At 37.3% G+C, this 17849-nt stretch overlaps 1 protein-coding gene across 1 annotated transcript; it reads right to left on the bottom strand.

The window, feature by feature from the left end:
* Positions 1–455: 455 nt before the first annotated feature.
* rnh1 (ribonuclease H1) lies at positions 456–9471 on the bottom strand. Its single transcript, XM_022073934.2, has 6 exons — positions 9326–9471; positions 7837–8482; positions 7390–7653; positions 6391–6482; positions 1848–2020; positions 456–1133 (listed from the first exon to the last, which is right to left on the bottom strand). Exons 2-6 carry the CDS (start codon positions 8304–8306, stop codon positions 1050–1052), a joined length of 1083 nt encoding a protein of 360 aa, XP_021929626.1. The 5' UTR covers positions 8307–8482; positions 9326–9471; the 3' UTR covers positions 456–1049.
* Between the last annotated feature and the right edge of the window lie 8378 nt (positions 9472–17849).

Here is a 17849-nt window from a genome sequence, read left to right as displayed (position 1 = left end):
TTGTAGGGATATAATACATGAATTATTCACTCATAAAGATGAACTTTTTAAATGGTGATTGCCCCTCCCTCCCAGATGGTAGAAAAAGGGCCAAATTTGCCATGATATAAGGACATTCCTTTTCATTGAGTCTACATTAAAGCATATTTTAGTCTTTCTTGTCCATAGTTATTGTAAGTGGATGGTTGGATGGATGAATTGATATTCAGTAGATGGTTTTTATGCCTAACACACCTAAATTGAATGCTTTCTCAGGGATATAATCCACTCTGGTTTCTTAGATATTTGATGCTTTTGATATATGATATCCATATGATTTGTGAAGTGTTCTTAGATAAGTGCTGTTCTTCCTTCTGTAAAGAAGTCCCTCAAATCCATAATTATAAAATATATTATTTCTCAGTGATTACAAATTTGTATATTTTTGTGATTTTCTTAGAAACAAATTTGCAGGATTATGTGTGTGGACCTTTATTTATTTTGTCAAATACTGCAATTTTAGTACATAAAAAAGTAAGTGATTTCCTCCAGTTTTTCTGCTACACTGTAATTTTAAAAGAAAGGTTTGTTTATATCAAGTATGTGCTGTTGAATCTCAGCATTAAAGTTTTGTAATGGAGGATTACAGATTGTACAAATTACAAGGAGTTGTCAAAACATAATTTTTTCATATTGTGAAAATGTAGTTCAATTGTTGCTACATTTCATAATACACAGCATTATATTGAATATCTCACTCATCTAAAGAATTACATAAATTCAGTTGTGGATATACAGCATAACAATTTTGGCATATTTACTCTGTTATTACCTTTAAATTTGTGAATAATAATTTTTGACGTTTCTATAAACAGCACAAAACTGGGCAGATGATTCTAGAATTATAAAATGTCACAGCATCAAAATAACTTTTAATTATATTGAAAACTTAAGAAGTATATTTTGCATAAAATGCATGTTTTATTCTTCTTCACAACTTCTGTGTGACGGATTCTTGCTGTGTTAATAAATGTTGAGTGACTTATGCTGAGTTGAAATTCGTAAGTCTTTCAGTATATCTTCTTTGCTCCAGCTCGTGCTAAAGTATCTGCCATTTCATTACCATGATTTCCAGTGTGGCCACGAACGTGATTCTGTAAGATATTCCATAAAGGAAATGCCAGAATAAGAAAAAATATAAACAGCAAAATTTCAGGTTCTCGTGGTGATGAGTAAAAATTCATCTTCATGCATAACAATTTATTATCTACGTTTTCCCTAATATCAGATCTTTAGGGCACATCTAAAGTGTTCTCAAATTTATTGCACACATTACCAGAAATATACCTCAGTATACCAAGAGGGACTAAGAAACCTATTAAAAATCTGTCTAGATGGTTTATTGCTGAGCCAAGGTAAAAACTATGACCTCACAAAGAGAAACAGGAGGAATAGCTGCTATACATTTGCAGCTAAATACTGGCTTCTCACTGAAGAGACCCAGTTTCAAATCTGTATTAATTCACATGAGACTTGTGGTGGATGAAGTAGCAATGAAGCAAATTTGTCTTCAAGTTCTTTGATTTAACCCACATTGCAAGTCAAGAATAAGTTTAGGCAGGAAACACCTAGAGACCAGATTAAAAGTACTAAAATAAGACACCAATCATAAATTTAACAATAATAATATAAAATTTAAAAAAACTGGCTTGAATGTACATTAAGAAAGGCTGATGGTGACAGTAATTATTTAGTAAGTGATTTATGCTTGCTAGGTTCAAACAGGTTTGATGTTTGTTATGATAATGGCACATTTTCTTTTATAACATAATATAAGAAAATGATCAGACGTTTTTTGTTCTACATACCCACTTCACATACATTCCTTCCAATGCTTCATCAAGTTCTATCAGATCCTCCTTGTTTTTTACTTTGCCACCATCAGTTAATATCCAGCCATTCTGCTTCCATTTGTGTATCCACACAGTAATACAGTTTATTAAAAACTGAGAATCTGTGTGAAGTAGCAATTTTCTGATTCCTATAAACAATTAAAAGCATAAATATGTACAAATAGTTTTCTTCTTTTCAAGATAATTCTGTTTTATGTAGGTAGTCTTTGTTCACTTTTAATTGTGGTGGACTGTATCTTTCTCCTCACTTTAAAAATGTATAATCTTGTCTTTCCTACAGTACTTTTCAAAATTTCACCTCATCAGCCTGAATTGGTTCCATGACAAAACCGTACAAGACAAAACCGTACACGAAAATTGCGCACAGAAAGAAGCTCACTGTCATGAAAGCTCACACGAAAATTACTCACACGGACAAATGCTCACACTGACAAATGCACACACTGATAAATGCTCACACTGACAAATGCTCACACGTACGAATGCTCACATGGACGAATGCCTATATTCACAATACTTAAGTAATCGGAAGCGTTAACTGGTTACCGTATTAAACCGACGTTTCGGAATCAAATTCAATAAAATATTCTCGGGAAATCAGCCGCGTTAATTTTTTACCGTAGTACACCGACGTTTCGGGAACAAATTCAATAAAATCTTCTCGGGCAATCAGCCGCGTTAACTTTTTACCGTAGTACAGATTCCGTAGTAAACAGACGTTTCGGCAAATGTTCAATACAATCTTCTCGGGCAATCAGCCGCGTTAACGTTTTACCGTATTACACATTCCGTAGTAAAGCGAAGTTTCGGGAAAATGTTCAATACAATCTTCTCGGACAATCAGCCGCGTTAACGTTTTACCGTAGTACACATTCCGTAGTAAAGCGACGTTTCCGGAAAATGTTCAATACAATCTTCTCGGACAATCAGCCGCGTTAACGTTTTACCGTAGTACACATTCCGTAGTAACCGACGTTTCGGGAAAATGTTCAATACAATCTTCTCGGTCAATCAGCCGCGTTAACGTTTTACCGTAGTACACATTCCGTAGTAAACCGACGTTTCGGGAAAATGTTCAATACAATCTTCTCGGACAATCAGCCGCGTTAACTGGTTACCGTAGTAAACCGAAGTTTCGGGAACAAACTGTCCCCATCTTCAGTGTTTGTTCCGGTCCAAATTACATCTTCTGCTGAGGTAATTTCATCATACTATTTCGTTTTCTTATTATTTTATTAAGCTGAACGTCTTTTAAGGTTTCGTTTCAAAATTTTAACTTCTTGTACTGTTTGGAGTGTGATACTGTGATGGACACTTCCATTTCATGGCATCTACCTAACTGTTTAAGACAAAGAATCAGAAACGTTAACTGGTTACCGTAGTAAACCGACGTTTCGAGAACAAACCCTGAAGATGGGGACAGAGTTTGTTCCTGAAACGTCGGTTTACTACGATAACAATCAGCCGCGATAACTGGTTACCGTAGTAAATAGATGTTTCGGGGAGATATTCAATAAAATCACCGCGTTAACCGCTTTACTACGGTAACCAGTTAACGCGACTGATTGCCCGAGAAAATTTTATTGAATATCTTCCCGAAACGTCGGTTTACTACGGTAACCAGTTAACCTTTAAACGATGGGAATTTAAATGGCAAAGTGGTAGTTTTTGGCTGGTTTTTAAACTTTTGTGCACGCTCTACGGAAAACTGTAATATTATCTAAAGTAAACATGATAAATTGACGAAATAAAAGTAATATTTATTCGAATAGAACAGAGAATACATAGAGTTTTTTTAAAAAAATGCAGTTAATATCTTGCCTAAATAGGCCTTAGTAACTTTACTTTGTTCTTTTGAAGCTCATTCGACATGATAGAAGCCATGGTTGTGAACTAATGACCACACAGAAGAATTTGTCTCCCCTACTTCAGTGGATACACATTATTCTCACCCATCATGCCGAGGATATGTGAGAAGCTTTGATTAGGGGCCTGAAAACGAAGCCAAAACCCACTTGACAATAACAATGTTTATTGCTGTTTATGGGTTGACAGCTCAGGCTGACCTTGTCAAAATGCTAGAGAAAGTGTTTCAATATTTGCAGCCCCTAAAATAGGCCAAAAGACGTAGCCAAGTCTTCTTACAATGTTGCAAGTTTTGAGATCCGCACCGGGAATGTTCGTAGGGCTGACTACACAACTTACTTCCCAGATAAGGACCGCTAGTAAGATAAAGGTTAACGCGGTTGTTGACCGGGAATATTTTATTGAATTTGTTCCGGAAACGTCGGTGTACTATGGTAACCAGTTAACGCAGCTGATTGCTATCGTAGTAAACCGACGTTTCAGGAACAAACTCTGTCCCCATCTTCAGGGTTTGTTCCCGAAACGTCGGTTTACTACGGTAACCAGTTAACGTTTCTGATTCTTTGTCTTAAACAGTTAGGTAGATGCCATAAAATGGAAGTGTCCATCACAGTATCACACTCCAAACAGTACAAGAAGTTAAAATTTTGAAACGAAACCTTAAAAGAAGTTCAGCTTAATAAAATAATAAGAAAACGAAATAGTATGATGAAATTACCTCAGCAGAAGATGTAATTTGGACCGGAACAAACACTGAAGATGGGGACAGTTTGTTCCCGAAACTTCGGTTTACTACGGTAACCAGTTAACGCGGCTGATTGTCCGAGAAGATTGTATTGAACATTTTCCCGAAACGTCGGTTTACTACGGAATGTGTACTACGGTAAAACGTTAACGCGGCTGATTGCCCGAGAAGATTGTATTGAACATTTTCCCGAAACGTCGGTTACTACGGAATGTGTACTACGGTAAAAAATTAACGCGGCTGATTGCCCGAGAATATTTTATTGAATTTGATTCCGAAACGTCGGTTTACTACGGTAACCAGTTAACGCTTCCAATTACTTATAGTATTGTGAATATAGGCATTCGTCCATGTGAGTATTCGTACGTGTGAGCATTTGTCAGTGTGAGCATTTATCAGTGTGTGCATTTGTCAGTGTGAGCATTTGTCCGTGTGAGTAATTTTCGTGTGAGCATTCATGACAGTGAGCTTCTTTCTGTGCGCAATTTTCGTGTACGGTTTTGTCTTGTACGGTTTTGTCTGGTCACCGCCTGAATTATCCTTTTTACATTTCTGTGAAAGTCATCATTTCAACTCAAATTTTACAGGTGGTGTAAGACAAACAATACTTGTTGCGTCAAATGCTTTACTTCATATTAGGTTTTTGAAGTTAAGGAACTGTTTAAATATAAATGAATCATTTTGAATTTCACCACTTTTACATAAATCACACCCAAAATATCCTAAAATGCCCATTTTCAAATTCCTTTCCATTTCATATTAATGTAATCCATGTATTGTGTGTGGTTCCTAGATATTTTCATAGCCATAATGTTTCTCATTAATTTGCAGCTACAAAGTCCATATTTAATTTATAGTTATCTTTCATATTCTCCATTCTATTTCATTTCGATACTCTAGTACAAATACAGTTTACAACATGGTAACTGTAAATGTGCAGATACAGAGAGCATGCTGTTATACATACATACATACATACATACGAGGTGCGATCGGAAAGTTTCAAGACTGCGCTTTAAAAAAAACCGTACACTTATCTCAGGTATTAAATTCATCCATCACCCTCGAAGTAGTTTCCCTGGGAGTGAACACAACGATCCCAGCGCCGCTGCCAAGCCTGGAAGCATCCCTGGAATTCTTTCTTTGTCAGCCTGTCAAGCACCATCTGCGATTCTGCCTGAATCTCTTCTATCGTCTCAAATCTCCTTCCCTTTAGCTGAATTTTCATCTTTGGGAAGAGGAAGAAGTCACACGGAGCTAAATCCGGCGAATAAGGTGGGTGCGGGATGACGGCCATGGTGTTTGAGGCCAAAAACTGCCGAACTTTGAGGGCGGTGTGCGCTGGCGCGTTGTCATGATGCGTCGCATGTGGAGTTCTTCCTTTAGAATCAGCTGACAGGTCCCATAGCCTATCCCAACAATGTCGCACAAGTCGTTTATGGTACGACGTCGATCTTCGTGAATGGCCTGCCGAATCTTCGTAACATTTTCGGGCGTTGTGCTCGAAGATGGTCGTCCAGAACGCTCGTCATCATCGACAGAGGTTCGGCCATTTTTAAAACGTAAATGCCACACAAAAGTTTGTGCACGACCCATTTTGGGCTCCCCAAATGCTTGCTTTAGCATTTCATAGGTTTCCGTAGCCGTTTTGGCGAGTCTTTGGCAAAATTTGATGCACACGCCATTCCGATATCGCAGGAGGGTCGGTGTAATGCACTACCAAAACGCCCGTAACTAAGAAACAAATGCTAATTCGATGATGCCGGCTGGCACACTGATTCACTATGAATGTAGGCCGCACCACCTAGCGGCAGAAGCTCGTACTACATCCGGTTCGCCCTCTATTGACACAGTCTTGAAACTTTCCGATCGCACCTCGTATGTTACCTGCTTTCTTTGCCAATTCAATAGCACATGTTGCAGCTTGAATTTCTGCAGTGTTGTTAGTTAGGCGGCCTCTTACTCGTTCAGAATAATTCCTAAGAGCAGTAACAAATGTTTAGTCTGCAAAATTGCATGGCTATGACCACAAAATAGAAAAGTATGTCACGTTATAAAAGATATGCCCACAATGACTTCTCCATGCTTTTATTGTTCCAAATCAGCCACATTTTCTACTGCTTCAGATGTAAATTATGAATATAAACTCTATGAGATTGTACTTTTGCTGAGAGAATGAATCATTCTCACTACTGATATTTATTCAACATCCTGTATAGAGGAACTCTGAGGTTTTAACTCAGTATAAATATGAGCTGAAATATGCACAACTTATTAACATATCCAATCTGCATGAATATAAACAGACACTCTGAATCACCCTTGTACAATGAGATAATATATTCACAAAGAATTATGGAATGAACAAAGCTACATTTGAAAATGTTCTGTTGCTCTCAAGATCATTTTTACTTTGTTATAATACATGGTATGTTTGTAAACTATGCAAAATCATACTGAATTTTATGATTACTTCTTAAGTCTGTCATTCTTTATGAAAGGAAGAAAGTAACTATAATGTTCCTATAAGCCAAAGAAAACATCAGTATTAGATTGTTTTATGGCTTACTATAAACAAGTTCAACCTCAATAACATGTTCTAACTTTAAAATAAAATAAATTCAGCCCAATTTCATATACACAAACCAAATATCAGTTTTAAAATACTGTCACATCCGTTGTGTTCACTGGTGCACCTAAGAGATTTTGTTCTGAATTACAATTTGGGTTAGAAAATACAAAAAAATATTTTAAACCATAAAATAAAAATATATCGATATCCCCATGATTGTCCACACATTGCTAAAATCTGCTAAATGAATCTGCCCCTGATAATGAAAGATGAATAGAGAACCTATGTCAACTGAGAAAATTTGAATTACTCACAGTGGGTGATTATCAGCAAACCACACGCCTATCCCTGCTCTAGGGTTGGCCCTTCCATTGTTTTCACATGCTCCATCAGTGTAGACATGCACATATCCATCCATATCAACCTCAAATCCAGGAAAAGCATTTATTTTTGAACTGCTGTCATAATCTGAGTCAGGTGGCTCAACTTTAAGTACTTTTGAAGGTCCTGCTCCATCAAAAGATGCACTGCCTTTTCTCTTGGTAGTTTTATTCTCAGTGCTGCTTGTACTATATGACCTACAGAATACAAAGTAGCATGACAAGGTGGTATCCTCAGCATCCATTTCAGAAATGAGTTTCTTCACTTTGCCAATAAGACCATCACTAGGAGAATTTATTAAAATAATATATACAAAGTCACTTAAAAGGAAAATATACTTCAATGATGTTACCATTATCATATATACTTATTTTACACACCTTTTGGTTGTGACACTTGGCCTTAATGATTCCAAGACTGAAGTAAGATTTCTTTTGAAGGAGAGGGAGTTACTATCAATACATGCTCCTTTTCCAGAATTTGTCTCATTATTTCCCTCTTCTATCCTAAGTGTCGTCACTTCTAGCTTCAGGCTATTTATTTCAGCCTTAAGTTCTGTAACAGAATCTGCATAATGCTTTGCTATTTTTGAAAGACATTCTTGTAGTCTTTTGCATTCTTTAGTCATTTCTGTCTGATTGTTTGCCTTACTTTTTGATGGTATATTAACTTCGGTACAAAATGTCTCAATACATTCCCTGGCAGTGTCAATCTCTATACAGAGTTCTTTCATAGACTCCTCAAACTTCTTCTCTAGAACTGACAAACGCTGTTTCAGTGCATTTCCTTTTAGTTTTATAGATGACACATGAGTACCAGGTGAACTTTGTGTTACATTCTTATCAGTCATTCTTGCTGATATCAACTGGTATAAATAGATGCTCTCCACTTTACTTCACATGTACGTTTGTGTCTTATTTTCTAAGTCACTTTTCCCATGTCCATTAACAAAAAGCTTCTGTTTCTGTACTGAACTTATGGAACTTGGCAACACTAAAATTTGACACCTGCATCTGGCATTCTGACCTACAAGAAGATGTATTTTCTTTCATTAACATACATCCAACTTAAGTAATTATGTACTAAACATAACTTTGTTCCTGCAGCTTCATTAAGCACTACAGCATGAGCTGGGCATCATCATTCTCTGGCTACTTTACCTTAGAGAAATAGCTCCAGTACTCAATGGATAGGAGGCTGGTGGACCAAAGAATCACAATTTTAATTAATCCCCCCACCCAAATCCACAATTTTTGATGTGATGAGGTGTGATACACAGGATACATGAAATGAAACCTCTTCTATATTAGTGCCATCATTGCCTTCACATAGTGTATTCCTTCACAAAATAAGGCTCTAGAAACCATCTGGTCTGTAGGTATGTTGCTTACTTTAATTGCAAAACTTCAATTTTTAAATGTTGGTTTGGTTTGTTTAATGCTTTGGCAGCAATAAATACAGTTTACTTCTGAATCTTTAATTAATTAATCAATCAACTCAAATTCATAAAATGGTTTCCTCAATACGTGACACATATTGTTATAAAGTACATAATTTTATTATATAAATATTTTCTGACAATTTTCCTTTTTTGCATAAGAGAATTGGCTGTGGTAGTTCATCAGTAAAACATTGAATTATGGGCTCAATAAATTCTAAAGGTAATTATAGACTCAATCGTTCATGGTTTCTGACAAAGTCGCAAACAAGAAAGAAGTTTTAACAACTGTTCACTCAATCGTTCATGGTTCTTGACAAAGTCTCAAAACAGATGAGCAAACAAGAAATTCAAATCTTCCCTGTAAACAAAGAAGTTTTAACAGCTGTTCACAGTGTACATTCAGACGTACTATTATAAAATAGCATTACCATGCTTCGTAAATGCCTGGTTTTCTTCCTCTGGTATCGATATACCAACGCACAAAAGAAAAAGCTTTCATACAAATTCTGCATTCAATGCACTAGCTGACATATATCTCCTAACCTCACATAAAGATTATCATTTCTTATATAACATAGATAAACTCGCTTTATAGCGTAGCGCAGATAATACCATCATGGAGCTCGGTGTATGACGTCACGCATATATTGTGCCACCATCTATCCGTTGTAGTATTGAAACTACATTACGAACTACGTGAGATTTTAGGTTATTTCGGCCACCGGTATAAAGATAACTTATCTCTACTTCATGTGAATCCTTTGTTTGTATTTTTGTGACATTTATATGACTTGTATTTGTATAACATGTATTGTATTATTATGACTTATTCTACATCCTACTGTCATCTGACTAACTTATGGATCCATGGAATGTAATAAAGATGTATGTATGTATATAACGTCAGTCAGTGAACTTCCACCAGGCTACACGGCGAAACAACCCAGAAGACTGTCATTTGCTATAAAAACTACGAAAAAATAGTTGGTGTTGAACAATGGTATCAGCCATTAGCGAATATAAGAAATTAAAGAGTATGAATTTGGTAACAGTCCAGTGGCAGATTATCCATATCACATTTCATTAAAATCCCTTCACACATTTTCTACTTATTAAATGCGTACATGCAAATTTTGGGAGTGGGTTGTGTTAATTTGGGTCAAGTAAAGTTAAGTTAGGTTAGGTTTGTAATGTGCAGAGGATCGCGTCGTAATGGCGTAAAAATTGCCCCACTTGTATTGTATTCGTGTTTTCTGGAATTACATAATGAATTGTATGAGTAAATACGCCATATATAATTATTTTGAAATGAAATTGTGTAAAGTATGACAGAATAACAGACAAAATATTAAATGGCATTTGCAAAGGAATCTCTTGTGGTGATGGATACATATTCTCACTTGAATCATTTATTGAAAAATAGATAGAATTCTCTTCCATTAAAAAATCTAAATAGGAGTCTCCTGATAGTTGAAGCAAAGTCCTAAAATGAAATTGCCTATTATTCCTGCCAAAATATTACGAAACAGTGCATGTTTATGACTTTTCACTCACTACTCAAACATTTGTGTGGTCTTCAAAGCTCAAAAGTAGACTTTCCCTTAATGCTAAACATTTACTTATGTCAGTTTTTTTGACACTGATGGAAATAAGTACCAACACTTTCTCCCACAAGGGCAATAACAGATGTTCTGCAGTGACTAGACTTACCAGGTTCAAAACAGGATGTTGGAGGTACTTGCAATAATGGCAGATATATCCCAGTGGTAAGTGACATTCGCTTTTTAAATAAAATCATTTCATATGAAGTAAATATATTTATTCAACAGGCAAAAATTAAAACTTGGGGAAAATCCCAGAACAGTGTTTTTGTTAGCTTACTCTAATAACATTCTTTCAGAAGTTTGCAGAGTGAACCTTGGAATATTTTCCTAATTTAAAGATGCAAAATTGTGTGACACATGAGTTAAGCGAGAAAGCAATGAAAGCATTAAAGTGAAGTAAAGCTGTCCCACTATACGCCATGTAGGCACTTGGGGGGGAGTGGAGGTATAGCTCCTACTCTTTCTTGACCTCAGCACTACATGGGGGTGAGTGGTCAGCATCACGCCTCGGCCAGCTTTACCCCCGGGAAAGGACCCCGGTACCCATTATAGCACTGTATAAATAATATATAACAGCTCAGTCAGTATAGTAACTGGCTACGGACTGGGTGACCGGGGTTCGATCGCTGACGGGGGCAGAGGATCTTTCCTCTAGCCTCTGCGTCCAGACCGGCTCTGGGGCCCACCCAGCCTCCTATCCAATGGGTACCGGGGTCCTTTCCCGGGGTAAAGCCGGGGCATGATGCTGACCACTCACCCCCATCTAGTGCCGAGGTCAAGAATGAGTAGGAGCTATACCTCCACTCCCCCCAATCACCTACATGGCGTATAGTGGGACAGCTTATCAATACAGAATTTTATAAACGGTTTCTACAGAATGATACTTCTGTTAAGTCTCTGGCAGTTTTGCAAGGTTTATTTAACAGAACAGCTGAAGAAGATGACTCAAGGTTCATTGTGCTCAAAAGTATTTCTGTTCATCTCAGTATATCAAGTCATTTAAAATGACTTTTTTTATTTGTATATCATCTTCCTAAAATGTTTTTCACCTTCTGTGAATCATTGATCTGTGTGTGTGTGTACTATACTGTACAGTAATTTTAGATTCAATTCTAAAGGGTTTTGACGACAGTAGTTTACACTTAAACTTATTTGTTGTCAGGACTTTTTCCATCATCTGTTTTTAAAATTCACGACGTTTTGGAGGCTGGATCTGTCTCCGTGTTCAGGTGAGAGGTACCTACTCTGTTGGATCCCTTAGAAAGAGCTAGTCTGTCACAGACAAAGGAAAAAGTCCTGACAACAAATAATTTTAAGAGTAATTTTAGAGTCAGTTATTTTTGGTATAATTTTAGGAATCACTCTCCTGGAACAGAATTGCAGAGACAGGTGATGGCTAATCATGAAGATCTTCTTTCACAAGCAACATGGGTTGAAAAATTTGATGTACTACTTGCTGTTATGCAGACAGATGTCCAGGTAATAAATTAATTTAGAAAACCTATTCAATGAGTGGTCCTACATTCTCCATCACATCAGTTCTATTACAGAAATGTCAGTCCATATTGTGTATTATTAACAAAGCACAAGAGTAGATGTGGACTCAGCAGTAATTGCTTGTGGTTGTAGGAAGGAAAGAGGGTTCTACACCTGCTGTTGATTTGTTCCTTACCAAAGAATATTATGTAGTATGCAATATTCACCATTTATTAATAAATTAAAAGTCATTATAAATAAATTAATTACAGATGGCAGTATGTATTAACTTATGTACTATATCCTGCATAAGCTACAGCAGATGTAGTAAGTGTTTGCATTTTCATAAATCTGCTAGTAACAAAATCCTCCTTCACGTCTGTGAAAGATCTCGTCTCATTTTGTTCCTTGCCGATAATAGATACTACATAATATTAATTTTTTGCAGCATTTGCATGGAACGTATCATAGTAAGATTCCTGTATGTGTACGTGTATTAAACTATAATACATGCAGTAAATAGAATGTATTTTAAGTTACAAGGGTACATGTTATTTTCCACTTTCCAAGAAAAATTAGAGCAAAAGAAAATGATCTCTATAATATTGTTAATGTGATGGTATGTACATTGAAGTACCAGGCTGTGAAGGAATGATGTTCATGATAATTGCAACATAGTTTGGCTTAGGTTGGGTTTGTAGTAGGTTGTGTGAGATAGTTGGGTCAAAGTTTGGAAATTGAAAATTTAGAAATTAAACAATTTCGAAAATTGAAAAAATACTGGTCAACATTAACGATTTTAAAAAATAAATTCCAAAATGGGCATTGTCTGTAACAATTAGAAATATTTGGAAATCTTCAAAATTAAAAATCGAATATATCAAGCAATATTGTAGAATTTTAAAAGTTTCGAAAATTCCCTAAAGGAGCTCATGAAGTTAAAATTTCCAACACATCTCGTTAAGAATAGTTAGGTTCCGTTGGGTTGGGGTAGGTTGTGTTAGGATAAAGCACCAACCAACGAAAAAGCTAACTAAGGGCGGAGTCCTGCGCAAGCGTAAGACATCGTCCCTTCCTAGGTATAGGTTGCCGACGTGTGCGACCCTGTCAGTTTAGACGCAGACATGTTAGTTGGTATGCAGACTTCTGTTGTGGACACAGAAGAAATCATTAATTTATTTATATGCTTTTATTTTACACTTCATTTAGAAATTACAACCATCACAATCTTCGTCATGGAAAATATAAATATATGAATATTTTTTAGTTTTACACGCTCATAGCTGCCGTGTTTCAAGGAAGAATTGATTGATGAGATTTACGTGTTAGTACTGAAAACGTACGACTCCATGTTGCTTACGTCACTGGAAACATGTCCTACTACACTGAAATCACTGTTTGAAGCACATGGTACTTTCCGACGTAGCGCAGCATATTAGAGTTTCCGAAGATCTGTTTTCTTTGATCTCCTCGTGTCATTAATAGGGTCCTCCAAAATCGTATAGTTCGAAACGAATAATAGTAGCAAACTTTCATTCACGAACTGAAAACCGCTCAGCTCCATGGGAAAATCAATACTGACAGACGACGACGTGCAGCCCTGGCATTTAAAACGTGATGCGCGCGGGTATGTAGAGGTCGTTGCAATCGAGCATCGAAAGCTATAGTTCTATGCTCGATCCGGTAGGTTGCGTCAGTGTTTGAGTTCTGCATGTCCTTGGGTATCTACGTAGAAGATTGTTCGATATACGAAGCTCGCTATCTCGTTGTTCTGGATAGGAATGTCGTTTTACGTACGTCGTGGTCCACGCTTGCCAACTGTCGTAAATAATTTCTGACAAATTTCGAATTTAGAATCTCAGATATGGCATTAAATTGCTGAAGGGACCTAAATTCATTCAGTTACGTGTATTTTGAGCATGTGTATTTAGATGTGATTTATTCTATGCGCCAAACATCACGTGCGAGTGTGCCGCGCTCTTGCTTTGAAGAACTCACTCTCTGACTTATCACCTTAAATATTGTTTTGGTTTAATTCTGTAAATTTGGGCGTCTCGTTGGGTATTTCCGCGCATGTAGACCCTACTAAGTAAATATGGGCAAACGTGTGTATGCATAAATAAAGCACACTTGAAGTGGTCGTGGCCGATTTGACGGTGATCCATCTCGCGACTTTGGTGTCTCCGAGCGGCTTTACTACAATATTTATGACATAATGGAGTACGAATTTTATTAACTTACACGTGGCATGACGTCCATTCAAAATTTAAGGTATTTCTGACCATCCTTTCAATATTCGTAAAATTGGTGCGCAGGACGCCGATTTCTGATGACTCAGCATACCCCGTCCTGAATGGGTTAGGTGAATTTAGGTTAGTGGATATATGCGCAGAAGGAGCTGCGCTTTGGCGTCAAGGAAGGTGTCCCAGAGTGGTCACCGTGTGATTGTGATTATTTATTGCGTAAATTTAAAATACTCTTTTATCTGAATCCTTCAAAATTCGAAATTAATGTAGTGGGAACTTCACTTGCAATTTTACTTGTTATAGGGACATAAGTAATTTGCACTGGTTACCTGTTGACGTCGTGAACGACCCTGTCAGTTTAGACGCAGACGTGTTGGTTGGTATGCAGGCCTCCGTTGTCGACACAGAAAGAATCATGAATTTATTTATATGCTTTTATTTTACACTTCGTTCAGAAATTACAATCATCATATTCCTTGTCATGGAAAATATAATACATATAATATAATATACATATTTCACTTCCGGGGCTGACATCAGTCTGACGTGTTTGGAAGCTCCATTAGAGTTCGTGAGCTCTGCTGTCTGCCAATCGCTACCTGACTGCAACAGCGCGCCATCACCAGTCTTATTCGGAAAGACTTTTTACACATGCTACCATCTGTGCGCTACATTCAATGCGTACAAACAATTGCATAATTTTCGAAATCGCTTTTGAACTTTGCAATTCATATTGCATGTTAAATTGTTGTTTTCCTTACTTTCCGTCACTTGAATGTGTTAGGATTCAATTGTAACCCCTTTATTTACGTATGGTGAATTCTGTGCGCGAATGCTTACGTATGAAGCTACAACACGCTTAGATAACCATAGTCACTATCGGTTTGTTCACCATAAAAATCTTTCTGCACTCATTTTGTGCATTTATTAGTCTTATGACGTATCTGTGCACGTATAGGCTCTAGTTAGAAAATATAAACAAACGTCTTTGTGCATAATTCCTTGTTGATAAAATCGGATCTTGGTGATCGTTGCCGATTTCTCGCTTCTTCCACCTCGCGAATTTGATGCCTTCGTGTGAATTTATTACAAGTGTTGTGACACGAAAGAGTATAAATTTTTATTACTTACCTGTTTCACGACGTCCATACAAAATTTCAGCAATTTCCAACCATCCATTGACTATTTCGAAAATTCGTGAGCAGGTCGCCATGTTCAGCTGACGCAGATTACCCCTGTTGGGTTGCGGTAGGTCAGTTAGGTTAGGTTAATGGGGCATCTGCGCGGAAGATTATGCGCAGTGACGTGATGCAAGATGTCTATGTTAAGGCATCGTAGGAGTTCTATTATCGATTTCGGGATCTTGAACGCTCAAATATTTCAATGCTCTCAAATTATAGGACAATCTTGTGTTTGAGTCACTACCATAGCTTTACGCTTCAAAGTTGTTACATTTGTTACCTTCTTGTTGACCTCGAAAGACTCTTGGCTCAGGTCACTGATGATTGTTTTTACGCAATTGTGGGTGTTGAATTGAATTAGTGGTTTGCTTACGCTTAAGAATTGTTAGTACAGATGTGAAAATTTTATTTTAAAATGTATCCAGATATTACAAAGATCCGGTTTGTCACAAATATATATGTATACATATGCACAGAAAATTCACATTTAGACAGTCCAACTACTACAAATCAGGTAACTTGGAATTTATATGGCTGTCACTATAGGAATCACAAGCCTTTTTGTGCACACGTGTAATGTCGAAAGTTAATTCACGGAGATTAATGCCACATTTCGGCAATTCACACGAACACGTACATCAGATCGTTAGTGTAATGTTCTACTTGTCTCCATCTTGCATACGTCACTGGATGGAGAACGTCCACTCGTCTTCACTGTACGAAGCACTCTTAGTTTAATATATGTCGTAGGAAATAAATGTTGCTAAGTATCCCGATGAACATATTTGTTTGAGTACCGATGTATGAAAGCTTGATCTTAAGATGTTGAATAATTCCAAGGCTAACATTGAATCACGGAGACTGCACTGCCTCTCGACATAACTCAATAGCGACTGACTTTCACTTCCGGGGCTGACATCTATCTAACGTATTTGAAAGCTCATGTAGAGGACTGTCCAATCAAATCGAACCACGTAATTTTCTGTTTCAAGTTATCTCCGTTAGAGTTCGTGAGTTTGTTTACTCTGATGTGGGCCAATCGCTACGTAGACGAGTTATTGAAATACCTGACTGCAAAGTACCCATCATCGGTCTAATTCGTTAAGTCTTTTTACATGATGCCATCTGTACGCTATATCCAATGCATACTAACAGCTACATTATTTTCGAAAAGGATTTTGATCTTTGCAATATATATTGCATATTTTGCTTTTTGTGTTTCTTAATTTCCGTCACTTTGATGTGTTGCATTCAATAGTAACCCACTTTATTTACGTATGGTGAAATCTGTGCGCGAATCCTTACGTATGATGCTACAACGCGCCAGGGTAACCGTAGTCACTATCTGTATCTTCGCCATAAAATTCTTTCTGTACTCATATTGTACATTTGTTAGTCTTAAAACGTATCTTTGCACGAATAGGAACCACTTAGAAAATATGAAGGAACGTCTTTGTGCATAATTCTTTGCTGATAGCGTTGGATGTTGGTGATCGTGGCCGATTTCGCGTATCTTCCACCTCGCGACTTTGATGCCTTCGTGTGAATTTATTACAAGTGTTGTGACACGACAGAGTATAAATTTTTATTGCTTACTTGTGGCACGATGTCCATACAAATTTTCATCAATTTCCTTCCACCCATTGTCTATTTCGAAAATTCGTGCACATCACGCCATGTTCAGCTGACGCTGATTACGCCTGTTGGGTTGTGTTAGGTTAGGTTAATGGGGCTCCTGCGCAGTGACGTGAAGCAAGATGTTATGGCATCGTATGAATTCAAATATCGATTGCTGGAAATTAAACACTCAAATATGTCAATGTTCTTAATTTTTTTTAACAATCTTGTGTTTGAGTGCGATGTGCTAGACTAAGAGTGATACCCTGGTCCTCCAGGTTGGGGGTTGGGCATAAGGCTGACAACCTTTCACGGTAAAAAAAGCATCGTTACGAAAAAATTAACTAAGCCTCGGACCAGGACGGACTCTTTGGCACGACCAAGGCAACTGAAAAAGGGCATGAGATTTGGTACTTGGAACATTAGGAGCCTCTATAGGGCTGGGGCACTGAAATCAGTGAATAGGGAATTAGAGAATTTTAAGTTAGACTTAGTGGCAGTGCAGGAAGTGCGATGGGAGGGGGATGGCACGATCCCATTAGACAATTTTACATTTTTCTATGGAAAGGGGAATGACAATCATCAGTTAGGGACAGGGTTTTTTGTTCATAGCAGAATTAGGGCAGCAAGAGAGTAGAATTTGTTAGTGACAGGTTGGATTACGTAATGCCCCAACTGAGGACAAAAGCGATGATATCAAGGATAGCTTTTACGAAGAACTGGAATCAGTATTTGATACATTTGGCAAGTATCACATGAAAATTCTGCTAGGAGATTTCAATGCAAAAATTGGGAGGGAGGATATCTTCAAACCCACAATAGGCAGGG

Source organism: Zootermopsis nevadensis, unplaced genomic scaffold, assembly GCF_977971745.1.
Source record: "Zootermopsis nevadensis isolate Lab colony 2312 unplaced genomic scaffold, Znev_1.0 Znev_ptg000011l, whole genome shotgun sequence".
In the NCBI taxonomy this organism is placed as follows: Eukaryota; Metazoa; Arthropoda; class Insecta; order Blattodea; family Termopsidae; genus Zootermopsis; species Zootermopsis nevadensis.
This window is presented reverse-complemented; position numbering and strand designations above follow the sequence as displayed.

What these genes read in the sequence shown, in the direction of transcription:
- rnh1 (XM_022073934.2), bottom strand. Translation starts at nt 8,306, where the DNA reads ATGACTGATAAGAATGTAACACAAAGTTCACCTGGTACTCATGTGTCA. An exon ending in CCAAGTGTCACAACCAAAAG is followed by an intron (nt 7,654 to 7,836) that starts GTGTGTAAAATA and finishes TGTATTCTGTAG; the next exon opens with GTCATATAGTACAAGCAGCA. An exon ending in TTTGCTGATAATCACCCACT is followed by an intron (nt 6,483 to 7,389) that starts GTGAGTAATTCA and finishes TACTGCTCTTAG; the next exon opens with GAATTATTCTGAACGAGTAA.